We start from the raw sequence: 14,902 nt of genomic DNA, 5'->3' as shown, positions 1-14,902 counted from the left end.
AGGAAACCCCTGTGAAAGGGTTGTTCGATCACCAAAGGAGTGGTGACCCACAGGTTGAGAACTGCTGCTCTAGAGCCAGGAACCTGAATTTGGACTTCTAGCCTCACACCACCAGACCAACTGGAAAGACACTTCAAAGTGAGTGATCCTACAAGGCAGTCCATGTCAATAATCCTAATGCCCTGATCAAGCAAAGTAAAGCTTTCCCCTTTCACTTTCAGCTGCTCTCTGTCTTGTTTTTCAGCCGAGTGAGATCTGGGTTAGGGACAGTATTCTATGAATGAATTTAATACTGCATCGTATTCTTGTATTGCAATTATCTCAATGTATTTGTATTGAGTTAGCCTGTCCTTAATTTAAGATGCCCTTAGCCACATGGGCCGTTCTACCCTGCCCTGAAGGATCACAATGAGTCAGAATCAATTTGGTAGCAGTTGAGTTTTTTAAGCAAAAGCAAGACACACAAAAAACGTAGAGACTTTGGATTGCAGTTTAAAAATCCCATGTATTCCATTTTCTTCACACCAATCAAACTTGAGAATCGTGCAGAATTTTATGAGTAGTGGTCTATTAAAATCGAATCCACTGCCACTGAGTCCCTTCTGAATCATGGCAACCTTAAATAGGGGTCCTGAAGTTGTGGAACTTTACCAGAGCAGGTACACGAAAACGACTGGTAGGTCTGAACGGCCACTGCTGTGGTTAATAGTCCAACACTTACCCGAAAGCGTACTAGGGTTCCTTAGCAGTCAGTCAGGTATCTCAAAATGCTTTCTTTTATAGGCTAAGTTCTATTTTTTACAGTATAAGGAGCCTGAGAGTTGAAAGGTCAGCGGTTAAAATTTCCCAGCCATTACAGAGAGTGTTATCGTAAACTGCTTCTGTAAAGATTACAGCCATGGAACCATATGGGGCAGTTCTAGTTTGTCCTATAGGGCCATTAGGAGAAGGAACCAATCAACTTGACGACAGTAGATTTCAATAGTAATTCACCTATTTAAATGCAACACACATTTAAGAATATTCTCTTTAACATCCTCTCTCCATACACTACCTTCTCATTTTTTCCATATTGTCGAAATATTAGGATACACTATTGAAAAATATTAAAATATGAAATGTAGTAAAGGCAACAAATGCTAACAATGTAGTGAAATGATACAAAATGATTAGTACATGTAAGAAAGTTATGCCATTTTTTTAAAAAAAAGGGCTGAGTTTTATCATTCAAATTAAAGCAAATAAAAACACCTTAACAACAAATCTTTTGAACCCCAGGATTGATGAACCTGTAGGGACAGCAAATAGAATAGGGGATTTGTTGGGGGGGGGGGGGGGGAGGGGGTAAAAGGGAGACAATGTCAAGGTGTCCATGTAGAAAAAGATTGATTAGAAACTGACTGTGGTAGCAATTGAACAATTCTATATGACGGGATTAAAAGATGGAATGACATATGTACTACATCCCAACTTGAAAAAAAAAATCCTTTTGCCTTTTCTGCCTTCTGTACCCCCATGCTGGTGGTATAGTGGCTGAGATGCTAACTGCAAGGTCTGCAGTTCAAAACCACCAGCCACTCCACAGGACAAAGACTGGACCGCTTACTGGTCAATAAAACTCCAAGAAGGCACAGGTCATGTCCTAAATGCCCTTGCACTCCATCACCAGTGCCAGTCAATGCTCATTTGGCATCAAACTTGTGCAACAAATCAATCACTCCTCATCCTTCAATCGTTCTTACATGGTTTTACCTCAAATGGTTTAGAATTTCAATACTAGCTATTTTAAGCCACTTCATTTCCTTAGTCACATCTAGGTATATGTTGAAATCAAAGAAATTAGCCAAAATAGTCTCAGAAGCCAAAATCAGGTCCTCTGAGAGGTGATTTCTTTAAAAAAAAAAAAAAAACCCCTGCCATCAGTGGATGTAAATCTTTACAAGAACAGATAGGCTCATCTTCTGTGGAGCAGCTAGCAGGACTTGTGGGTTTGAACCATCAACTTTCAGTTAGCAGCCCAATGCTCAGGGCTCCTTGGATACGCTGTAGGTTTTCACTAAGGTCCTGTTTTTAATATCCATGGGTGCCTGGTCCTCAGAGTAAATGAGAAGAGTGGCCCTATATCGATATAATTTGAACTGTTTCTTTTCCTTACCACAATTCAACTCCAATGCTCTGCTCAAAAGAGAATTCAAATTAAAAAGAAATCAGTAAGGGTGAACTAAATAGCTCTACCTTGAAAAAAAATCTGAAACTTACAAAGTCAATAAAATATAAAGCACTGTGTCACTGTAACCAACTCACTGACATCAATTTGGACTTAGAAGGCCCCAAAAAGGGTTTCTGAGCCTATGAGTCTCACAGGCGCGGGCTGTTTCATTTTTCTCCCTGAGAACTGCCAGTAGGTTTTGAACCAGACCTAAATGTCAGCAGCCCAATGCTTACCTCACAGCACCCCTAGGGCTCTTTAATGTTCCATTCAGCATGGACTCAATGTTTCAATCTTACTCCAGATTTATGAAGATAAATCCACACAAAATGCGGAAGAGCTCATCCTCCAGAATAGACTTCATGAAAATAAACGGAGAAGTTGGTTTTCAAATCCATACAACTTAATACATTCCCTTTGAAATAAACTGGCAGACAGTTACAGAATTAAGAATCTATGCAAATGGAATTTTAGGTCTAAGATAATAGTGTTATAAAGTACCTTAAAAACTATACAAATCCTATAGAACATATTACTTTACTGGAGCTACGGGAAGTCACTTTACAATAAATTTGCCAAAAGTAAAACAAAACAACTTTTTTGATGCTTTAATAATTCTGCCATTAGTCCTGTGTATTACACAAATTCTGATAAGGTGACTGTAGCCCCAACATAGACAAGGAGGCTTCAAAAAATTCAAGGAAAAGTGTAAGTAAAAGATACTGCATTTTCCCACAAACTTTTTATAGCCCCTTTTATATTAATAAAAAGAACCAAAGTCAAACATTTCTTCTAAGTAATGTGAGGTAGTAACTAAAGCTGTATCTAAAACATTTTAACTTTTACCTTTCAACTTACACTAAGTAGTGTTGACGTATGAGGGAAGAATTTAATTCTATTAGTAACGTTAAACCAAGCAATTATTTCTATGGACATAGAATTTTCCCATAGATAATTGATATCTCCCCTATCTTTTTATTAAGAATATATCTCACTATAAGCTTTTAACTATAATGAAATGTCTCGCAATCAAAATCATGTTGCCAATTCCAAAAAGGCTGGAAATTGTTTCTTAAACAAGTGAGAAACTTCATCAAACTGGAGGGTAAAGCCTATCCCTGGATCTTGACCCATTATCCTTACCACTCATTCCATTTATTGAGCACCAACTAGTACCATGTAGTCCTTACCTCTCAGCAACCCGAGCTGTGCCCCATCACACAAGGGATTCATACTGTTACAGAGCCACAAGTGGAATTCGGCTCTAATAAAACACCATGGCCCCAGATCTCCACCAAAAATATAATCAACTTTAAAAATGTACAGATGGGCAGCAAGTTGCTGGTTTAAGCTTAGTATGACAACCTTAGTGGTGTATCCAGAACACAAGCAGTAAATTTACACGCATGCCAGTTTTAGATTCTTGGGATAAAACTGAACTGACTTCAACTTAGTCTCTCTTTTTGCAAGCAGATACAAAAATCAACACGAGAATTTATCTTGTGTTGTTTGGTAATGTGTAACTGCAGGGGGAGAAAGATGAAAGGATTTTGGTAAATTTCCCCTGAAATGCTACTACTCAGGGGAGAGGAAGCTTAAGTTTGGTGGAATGTGCAAGGGTCCGACGTGACTCGGGACCACGGAAACAGAGGACCCAGGCCATCTGGCGTGGAGTTTCGGCCAGGCTTAGACGAACTCTTCGCCATCAAAGACGCCTGACCGTGCCACCTCCGTAGGCTGGGTAGCGTGGAGGGCTTCATGATCTATGCAAATAAAGGGCTAAGCATTCTGGAGGGAAAAGAGGCAAAGGGCTCATTTTCACCACTTCTCACCAACGGTTACTGCGGCAGACCAAACGCGCTACTTTTCTCTCTCTCGCTCTCTCTAAGGGTCGCCATCTCCGGTTACCACCCCCGAGACCTTAGGCGCCTAATTAGGTCCACCCAAGAGCAGCCACCTCATCTCCCTCCCCCACCTGGAAACCTACGCCAGAAAGCCCGCCCCGGCTCCCCTCCCCCCGGCCCACGACCACGAGTTGCAGGCCCAGGCCTCCCGTGCCCCGCGAGCGTGCTCCACGCCATCTGCCACCAAGCCCTGGGCGTCGGGCCACCGCTCCCCCTTCTACCGCACAATGCCCAGGCCACACTCCGAGGGCTCCGGGGCGCCGCACGCGCCCGGGGCCCGGCCGCACGCAAGCTCGCGGCTCGCACTTGGCGCCGGCAGTCGGGGCGCCCTCCCGGGCCTAGCTGGGGACTCTGGGAGCGTCCCGCGCGCGGGTGCGGCCGCGCCGCCCGGGCCGGGCCCTGCGCGCCCGCCCGCGGCCCGCGCTCCCCTGCGCTCGTACCGTCTCCTCGGGGTCGATGTCGATCTTGAAGGTCTGCTGCTGGAGGGTCTTCAGGGTGACCTGCATGGTGCCACCGCGCAGCTCCACTGCCGCTCCGGGTGCTGGCCGCTGGGCGGGGTCTGTGGCCTGGCCGGGCCCCGGGGTCGCCGGCGCTCCTCGCGCACTCGGGAGGGAGGCGGTGGGGGTGGGGGCTTGTCACATTCGCCCCACGGGGCGGCTTCTTCCCCAGCCGGGCCGCGCCGCTGCCTCGGCGACTGCGGCCTGCCGCGCGAGCTCGGGCTGCGTCCCACGCCGGCCGCAGCGTCTGCGAGAGACGCAAAGGGCTCTGAGCGACCAGCAGGCAATCCGCTAGCTCACCCCTGGATGGCGGCCGCCATCATCGTGACTCGCCGAGACGCACGCCTCCCCCTCCAGGAAAACCTAAGGCTGGGGCCGGGCTGGCGGAGCGCGCAGGCGCAGGGTGCGGCGAGGCTGTGCGCAGGCGCGGCGTCGGACGCCTCCCCGGAATCGGGGGCGGAGCGCAATGCGGCTGCGGAATGTCGGCGGTCAGGATCGGGCGTACGCATGCGCACACGGACGACCGCGCGGGCGCGCTCAGCCTCTGGGCTTCCCTGGCGCGTCGGCAGGCGGGCCTTTCGCCCAACCGGCCGTCGTCCCGCCTGCGCCCAGACCCCGCCCGGGCGCCGAATCCCCAGAGGGGTTTGCGCTACGTGACAGCCGCACGGAGTGCATGCAGAGCCCGGGAGCTGGAGAACGGCAAGGCGTTAGCGTGGTGTGGAGTTTAAGTGAGAGGGTCCAGATAGCCACCATAAAGGGCGCTTGCTGTGTGCCGGAGGCTCCGTGAGGTTGACTGCTGCTGTAATCCTGCGATGGCACCCTACTGTGCAGGCTGCCGGGAGTTCACGTTTTGTCTTCTTTAATAACGGAATTGGGGCCAAACCAAAAGGATCTATCGGTGCTCAAGTTATGCCAGCCCCTTGCGATTCCCCATTTGGCCCGGAGTAGAAGAGTTTTTACCATTGACTTACCTTGCACCGCACCTCCTTTCTCCCACTTCTCAGGAAGGACGACAAGGGCGCGCCGGCCGGAGGGCGGACCCCTGCTGTTGCTGCTGCCACTTCGAAGAGATCTGGATCGGTCGCCTACTTCTAATCTGTGTTCAAACATCACCCCAGTGAGGTGTGTCCTGGCCACCCTATTTAAAATCCAAACCTCAGTCTACGTTATCCTTTATTTATTTGTTGATTCCGGAGTGTGCACTTGTTTAATACCATAAGAACGAAGAATTTTGAGGGTGGCACAGGACCAGGGAATATTTCATTCTGTTGAACACGGGGTCGCTGAGTCAGAACCGATTCCACTGCACCTAACAACAATTCGACTGGGAGAAAGGCGAGGCTTGCAACTTCTATAAAGATACAGTCTCTGAAACCCACAGGGGCGTGCTACTAGGTCCTATGGGGTCACTGAGTCAAAATCAACTAGAAGGCAGTAAGTTTGGGTTTGGGTTTTGAGAATTACAGGTGGTGAAGGGCTTGGCTGCTAACCAAAAAGGCTGCTGGTTCTTACCCACTAGCTGCTGTGTGTGGGAGAAAGATTACAGCTTTAGAAATCTATAGGGCGCCTATGAATTAGAATTTATTTGTTGGCCATGTGTTTGAATTGGATTTATCATTATGAAATGTACATGGTTATTATGCTTATGGTTTTAGCCAGTTTGCGTCTCTAAACCTCAGATTGAAACTGGACCAAACAAACAAAAAAGCCCTCAATGCCATAGAGTTGATGGCCACTCATAGCTACTCTATAGGACAGGTTAGAGCTGCCCCTTTGTGTTTCCGAGACTGTAACTCTTTACAGGAGTTGAAATCGGCTGGTGGCTTTGACCTTCAGATTAAAGTCCAACTAAACCACTGGGAACTGTACACAGACAAGATTTTGTCTGTTTTGTTAATTAACGTATCCCTAGCATCTAAGAAACATGCTTGGCACACAAGAGGCACACCATAGCTGTATATGGAATGAGTGGATTTAGTTCTTGTTTCTATATCAGTAAAATAAAGGATAATAATAGTACTCATGTCATTAATTATTGGAAGAGTGTTGAATAAAATATACAAAATAATAGTGCCAGGAACATAGTAAGTACACTATATGAGGTTAACTGTGCCCATTTATTGATGACAAAACTTAAGGACAGAGATGTCAAGTAATATGCTCGAGTCGATCAAATTGGAAGCATTTAAACTGAAGCAGAATGACTCTAACTGCTATACTTTAGATGCCTGGCAATTTTGCCTTGTGCTAAGATTCCTTCTGGTATTTTGGCACCCTGTTGGTATAATGGGTTGAGTTGGGCTGCTAACTGCATGGTCAGCAGTTTGAACGCAGGAGCCACTCCATGGGAGAAACATGAGGCTATCTGCACTACCAAGATTTAGAGCCCTGGAGGGTATGGCAAGGGATGTTGGGGGGAAATGATGAGCTAATAACACTGAGTACAAGGATGAAGAAAAAGTTCTAAAACTGATTGTGGTGATCATTGTATAACTCTTTGATATGATTGAACTATTGTGTGATGTGAATTATATGCCAATAAAATTGTTGAAAAAAGTTGCTGAAACCCTATAATAGCATTGGTAAGTTGTGGGAAACAGAAAGGTTATTCCCCAGGTTGTCCCCCCATATTATATGCCAAATCTAAGATGCTGCTTGCTAACACGTGGCCAATGACCATACATTTGGAGGTTAACTGCTTAAAGGTTTCCCCCTGAGGGTTATCAGCCATCTACAGCAATCAGACCTGATAGTCTGTCCCACCTTAAGTAGAGCCCACTCCTTTCTGATAAGGATAATGGATTATTCCCCTGAAGGAGAGCCCAAAGACTAAGGTCAAGCCAACTCAAGAAGGACTATGGTTAGGCTGCCATCTTGAATCTAGAGTCCGCCTATCTTATCACATGCATACCCCCCAGTGCCGCCCCTTCCTTCTGTGTGTACACCTCTAGCTCATCCCCCTCTTGTTGCCCGTATGCCTATTATACAACCCCTTCCTGTTACGATGTAATTAGGGGGGCTTGCACATCCCCTAAGTGTATATAAGCCATGATTAGAAATATATTCATTCGCTCTCTCTGCTCAGATTTTGCTGCTGAGATCATGGCCATCTGGAGGTGAGCAATTGCATGCCTTATCTTGTCTGATGTCTCTTTAATTTTACCCCTCAGTTAAACATCCACCCTTGGATCCATTTGATTGTGGGAGCTGGTACCCCACAGTGAGTCCGTTTCAACTCAATGGCAATGGGTTTTGTGCTATTTAAATTACCTCATATGCATGTAAAAGTTGGACATTGAATAATGAAGACTAAAGAAGAATCGATGTATTGAAATTGTGCTGGCAGAGAATTTTGAAAGTACCATGGACTGCCAAAAGAACAAACAAATTTGTTTTGTAAGAAGTATGGCCAGAATGCTCCTTAGAGGCAAGGATGACAAGACTTCATCTCACATCCTTTGGACATGTTTTCAGAAGACCAGTCCCTGGAGAAGGACATCATTGTTGGGAAAGTAGAGGGGTAGTGGAAAAAGGGCCCTCCACAAAGTGGATTGGATTGAAATACTGTAGTAGCTACAACAATGGGCTCCAACAACCCACTGAGGTCAGTGGGTTGGGTTTGGTTTTGCACCATGTTTGTAGTAGGTGGCCTGGTGCTCTCAATTGTTTTTTGTTTAATTTATATCCATCATTTTATTACAAGAGGATTTTAACATGGACTGAAACGTTGTGACTACATAAGGCTCCTGCTTTATATAATTACTTGGATTCAGCCAAGATCTTGAGGGGGAAAAAAAAAAGTCAAAAAATGCCTCCAACATTTGGCAGTGATTGTATACCAGGAGGATACTCCCTTCATATTCTCCAAAAAGGCAAAATAAGATTGCCCTGCATTATGTACAAATGCCTGTAAACAGAGCTTGTATGGTTTGCTGGGTCAAAAATTGTTACCAACCTCTACTTTAGTCCTATTTATTAAGTCATGCAACTTGTACTTTTTCTTATTTTGTAACACGTTGTGATTTTTGTACAATAGAGCAATTCTCTGCTTATGGAATGAATGAATAAGATGCATAATTTTACTTTTTTTAAAAAAAGGGCTCAAACATGAGAACAATTGTGAGGATGACGCAGGACCAGGCAGCGTTTTCGCCCTTTTGAACATAGGGTCGCTATGAGTCAGAACTGCCTCAGTGGCACCCAGCAGCTACAACAACAACTTACAGTGAGTGGCTCAGGTATAAGACAGGATACCGTATGCTAAGAATCTCTCTGGGTCAGCATCTTCACTAATAGCAGTGTCACTGCTTTGTTTTTCATGGATTTGAGACGCTTGTATGTCATTCCTCCATGAAGCTCCCGGACCAACTGTTCTCATCACTCGCTCTGTGTTCCTCCCTTATCTCACGCTCTCAGCACTTATCTCACTGCATTGCAAATAAATACCTAACCCTCTGCCCTCTGGCCTCAGGTACATTTTTTCTTAGTCAACAGGTGATCTCATCTGCCTCTTGTTTTGAAAGACCTGCAGCCTGGACCTCACCCCTCATTACAAATAAGTTAGCCAATTGCCTACACACTGCCTACACATAGAACAGAGCAAAATTCAGAAACTGAACATGGCCAAACGATTCCCTCTAAAATCACCGGTTAGCCACCCTGACCCAACCTGCAGTTTTCCCTATCTTAGTTCATGGCAGGCCGCTACCATCTACCAAGTAAGTACTCAGGCCAGAACTCTACTTGTCCTCCTTGATAAATATCTCTCTTTCCTCCATCCTCTGCGATTACCATATCCGATCCATTATCAAGTTTTATTTATTTATTTTTTTAAAACATTTTATTAGGGGCTCATACAACTGTTATCCCAATCCATACACACATCAATTGTGTAAAGCGTATTTGTACATCATTTCTCAAAACATTTTCTCTCCATTTAAACCCCCGACATTAGGTCCTCATTTTTCCCCTCCCTCCCCGCTCCCCCCTCCCACATGAGCCCTTGATAGTTTATAAATGGGTATTTTGTCATATCTTGCCCTGTCCGACTTCTCCCTTCATCCACCCTCTGGTTGTCTGTCCCCCAGGGAGGAGGTCACACACAGTTCCATGTAATCGGTTCCCTCTTTCCTACCCATTCTCCCTTTACCCTCCCTGTTTTGCCACTCACACCACTGGTCCTATAGGGCTCATCCATCCTGGATTCCCTGTATTTTCAGTTCCTATCTGTACCAGTGTACCTCCTCTGGTCTAGCCAGTCTTGCAAGATAGAATTCGAGTCATGGTAGTGGGAGCGGGGAGGAAACCTTTAGGAACTAGAGGAAGGTTGTATTTCTCATCATTGTTACATCGCACCCTGACTGGCTCATCTCCTCCCCGAGACCCCTCTGCAAGGGGATCTCCAGTGGCCTACTAATGGGCTTTGGATCTCCACTCCGCACTGCCCCCATCATTCACTATGGTGAGATTTTTTGTTCTGATGATGCCTTACACCTGATCCCTTCGACACCTCGTGGTTGCATAGGCTGGTGTGCTTCTTCCATGTGGGCTTTGTTGCTTCTGAGCTTGATGGCCGCTTGATTACCTTCAAGCCTTTAAGACCCCAGACGCTATACTTTTTGATAGCCGGGCACCATCAGCTTTCTTCACCACATTTGCTTATGCACCCATTTGTCTTCAGTGATCCGTTCGACACCCCGTGATCACACAAGTTGATACCATTATCAAGTTTTATCAAGACTTTGTTTGCCAAGCTATGTCCCTAATTCAGCCACTGGCCATCATCTCTACTTTCACAATCAAAGACAATTTTCCTTCTTACCTCCCAACTGGTCTCTCCACTTCTACTCTTTCCCCCCAACAGTTTCCCCAGCAGCGAGGGTGGTCCTGTGCAACCATAATTCTGCTCATGTCACATCTATGCATAATACCTAATTATAGTTCAGAATAAAATTCTGAAATGCTTAGCCTAGCCTGGGAGAGTGGACATCATCTGACTCTTACCACATTTGCTGGTCTCGCCCCTCCCATTCTCCCTCCTCTTCACTGATAGCCTTGGCACTGCCCTTCTTTCAAGCCTCAAACAGGCTCAGCTAATGAAGCCATAGGGCCTTTCACACTTGAGATTCCTTCATTTTGAATATTGTCTTGCTAGATCTCCCAATGGCTAACTCCTTTTCCTCAGTCAGCATCCAAGTCTAATTTTCCTTCCTTAGAGAGCACTTCTCCAAAACTAAACTAATGTATGATTAGCATATGTACGCCCTTGGTCTAACTCAAGACTGGTTCTAGGCATTTTACTGGGCTCTCTCATTAAGTCCCCCACAAAACTCCAGGAGGTCTTTACAAAATGCCCAACGTCAGCAAAAGCCCATGGCCAGATAGTTTCACTGGGAGTTTCTACCAAACATTTAATGGAGAGCCGGCACCAATTTTACTAAAATATTTTGGAATATTGAAAAGGATGGCAAACTCCTGAACTCATGAAGTGAACCCAACCTTAAAACCACTGAAAGACATCCCCAGAATAGAAAATCAGAGACCCAGATCCCTTATAAATGTAGATGCAACATTTTTCAAAAAAATTCTAGCCAATAGAATCTAACAAAATGTCAAAAATCAATGCATCATGACCAAAAGGAGTCATAGTATACAAAGATGGCTCAAAATTATAAAAGCAATCAAGGTCATCCACCATATAAATAAAACAAAAGAGGCCAGGTATTGTGTCGCTCTTGTTCATTGTAGTATCTTCAGAGTTTAGCACAACGTGTTGCTTAATATTTTGTGCTTGGAAAAACTAGTGACGTCACTTAATAATTTATAACAGTTGTAAGAAAATATTTGAAAAGTTGGACTATGCTATGCAATATTATTTTAATATTGAATCCTTTTCGGCAACAACTGTTGCCTGTCTGGGGGTGAGGGGGATGAGGGAGAAGGTGTTTCTCTGTGTATTACTATGTTTTTAATATTTTCAGTCTTTTGTTCATGGAGGGAGAAAAATTCATCAGTATAGAAAGGGGTTGATTGAAAATAAAAGCTTCAAAAAAAGAAAAGAAAAGCTTCCCTTGCCCTTCCTTCCCTCAGAAACAGTGATTGTTTGTCTTTTGAAATTTTCTAGATGCATACAAGACTATATGGCCCCACATAGATGTGATAACAGTAAAATTTAAATATTGATGCATTAATAACTTCACCCAATAGCATTTTCTAAAATACCATCTTAAGAAAAAAGTTGTTGTTTTAATTTTCTAGAAAACTGAATCTCAGCCATACCCAATGTTGGCCCAGTGATACAGGTTAGACAGACTTTATGTCCCCTCATGGAATGTAATTGACTAACCCCACATCCTTGAGTCCTTCCATTCATCTGTAGAATCCTCTGACTGCTACCCAAAAGCCACGGAGGTGAGAGAGCTGGTGAGCCAGGCTCTGCAGGCTAGGCCCTGGCCTCTCTGCCAGAGTTATTTGAGATGGAAGGGAGTCATGGATTTCAAATACTTGGTAACAAGCCAGGGAATTGTGCCTGCGTTTTTGGAAATCAGTCAAGTGATTTCAGGGAAAAATATGAGCAAAGAGAGATGGAACAGCTGCTGACTTAAAGAAATACCAGCGTGAAGAAGCCACTCATCAAGCCATTCATTCATTCAACAAATAGTCCTTGAGAGACCCCATGCCAGAAATTGTTCTGGAGGGAATCTGTCAGTTTTACCATTCCAGAGGTGGAGAAGGAAGATCTCACAACCATGAAGAAAGAAGGGCCAGGGGTGGCACATACCCTTTGGACCCAAGATCCTGCACTGAACCTTCTTGATCCAGAAGAGAGATAGAGAGAGTTGTGACAACACAGATGGTGAAAGAAGGCAAAAAACACAGCAGGTGCGAAGCAACTGCAACACAGGCAGCAGCATTAGCTCTGCGGGCTTCCCTTCTTCTCCATAGAGATTCCCTGTTGAAAAAATCTAACTCACAGTGGGAAATTTTCACCGTTGCTTCACAGCAACAATTTTCTTTTTCTCAAACTGTGCATCTTGTTTATCAATAAATCATATTAGTTGTACCATCAATCTAATTGTTTTTATTCTTCCATTCTAGTCTAGTCCCAACTCAATAGCAAAGCAAATCACTCAAAAATCAAATCAAGTCACTCCTGCTCAAAATCTGGTAATGGCTTTGCACTTAACTCAGTTTAATCAAATCCTTGCAATGGCCTAGATGGCTCTCGGTGCTCTGTCCTCTCCTCAGCCACCTTACCTCTCTGACCTCATCGAGTTACATGCCTCCCCAGGTTCCTTCTATTCCAGCTATGCTGGCCTCTTGACTGTTTCTGAAACTAGCAGGTTCTACTTTTGCTCCACTCTGGGCCTGTTATTCTCTGGAACATCTTCTGTAGAGATCTGCTATCTCCGTCACCTCCTTTAAGTGTTTGCTCAGACCTTACTTTCTCAATGAAAATTACCCTGACCCTTTGACTTTCATAAGAAGACAAAATGCCCAACACTTCTCAGTCAAGCATTTTCTTCTTCTTTTTTAAATACTTTTATGGGGGGCTCTTACATCTCTTATCACAATCCATACATTCCTCCAGTGTGTCAAGCACATTTGCACATATGCCGCCATCATCATTTTCAAAGCATTCTCTTCCCACTTGAACCCCTGATATCAGCTACCCATTTCTTCCTCACCCTCCCCCACCCGCCCGCCCTCATGAACCCTTGATAAGTTATAGATTATTATTTTCATATCTTACATGGTCCTCTGTCACCCCTCACCCACTTTTCCATTGTTTGTCCCCCCTCCCAGGGGGGACATAGGTTGATTCTTGTGATTGATTCCCCCTTGATCCCCCCACCCTCCTGGTATCTCTATTCTCATTGTTGGCCCTAAGGGGTTTATCTATCCTGGATTCCCTGTGTTGTGAGCTCTTATCTGTAGCAGTGTGCATGTTCTGGTCTAATCCTATTTATTAAGTAGAATTGAGGTCATGATAGTAGGGGGAGGAAGCACCAAAGAACTAGAGGAAAGTTGTGTGTTTCATCAGTGCTATACTGCACCCTGACTGGCTCATCTCTTCCATGTGACCCCTCTGTGAGGGGATGTCCAACTGTCTACAGATGGGCATTGGGTCTCCACTCCATGTCCCCTTCCCCCATTCACATTGGGTATGATTTTGTTCTGGGTCTTAGATGCCTGACAACAGATCCCATCGATACCTCATGATCACACAGGCTGGTATGCTTCTTCCATGTGGGCTTTATTGCTTCTGAGCTTGATGGCCGCTTGTTTATCTTCAAGCCTTTAAGACCCCAGACACTGTATCTTTTGCTTATGCACCCATTTTGTCTTCAGTGATCGAGTTGGGAAGGTGAGCATCACAGAATGCTATTCTTGCGTTAAGGGAGTACTTGAGTCGAGGCCCAATGTGCATCTGCAACCTTAATTCTTAACATATAGATATGAGTATATAGTTCTTTTTATATATATAGATAGATGAGTATATAGTTCATTTTATTTATATATATATATATATATATATATATATATATATATATATGCCTATATTTATACCTCTATAAATGTCCTTTGACTCTTGGTTCTTTCCTCTATTTCCTTTTTACTTCCCTCTGTCCCACCATCATGTTCGGCCTTCATTCAGGCTTAGTAATTCCTCACTGCTACATAGCCCTTGATTGAGCCCCACTAGGCATCCTACGACCTTCCTTCCACTGATTTTAGTTCACTTGTTGTTCCCTTGTCCCTGGGTTGGTCCTCCCCCTCCCCACCTCCGCTCCACCATTTCCTTTCTCCCACCTCCCCCTATCCCATATCCCCTCAGAACCAATGGTCCCTTTCTTTTCATCTCCAAATTATTTATCCCGCCTATCTTATTAGGTAGACATGCAGATTCATTAATAAGTGCAAAAACCAGGCAAAGCCAAATAAAACAACAAAGGAAGTCAAGACCAACAAAACAGTAAAACAACAACCAAAAAAACCCAACAGACGATGACCCCAGTTAGAGCAGCCAGTCCACAGAGAGGACCACATGGCCAGCCCCACTGAGACATGATGCCCCTCACTGACCCATGACCCTGCGGGGGACAGCACTGGAGACACAGTGTGGGAATTGTGCCCAATCTGATCCCGCCAAACCGAGGCAAAGCACTGGGGTTGTGCAGCGGAACAGCAAGGGAATGGAGCGGTGAAGTCCCCAGGGAATGCTGAAGGTGGACTGTGGGGCCAGGGCATGGTGCCCCAACAGACTGGACTGGAAAACACTCCTAAAGGCC

The 14,902-nt window shown here is 44.8% G+C and overlaps 1 protein-coding gene across 1 annotated transcript in view; it reads right to left on the bottom strand.

Moving 5' to 3' along the window:
* Positions 1-4,933, bottom strand: part of RAD23B (RAD23 homolog B, nucleotide excision repair protein) — a 46,532-nt gene extending 41,599 nt beyond the window's left edge. The window contains exon 1 of the mRNA XM_004710961.4: positions 4,554-4,933. Coding sequence (XP_004711018.1) covers positions 4,554-4,619 — 66 coding nt within the window. The 5' untranslated portion in view covers positions 4,620-4,933. The remainder of the gene's footprint in view (positions 1-4,553) is intronic.
* Positions 4,934-14,902: the final 9,969 nt, after the last annotated feature.

Source organism: Echinops telfairi, unplaced genomic scaffold (genome assembly GCF_000313985.2).
Source record: "Echinops telfairi isolate 266 unplaced genomic scaffold, ASM31398v2 ScPeMD7_7410;HRSCAF=8448, whole genome shotgun sequence".
Classification (NCBI taxonomy): Eukaryota; Metazoa; Chordata; class Mammalia; order Afrosoricida; family Tenrecidae; genus Echinops; species Echinops telfairi.
The sequence above is the reverse complement of the archived record's forward strand: the minus strand, read 5'-3'. Positions and strand labels throughout refer to the sequence as shown.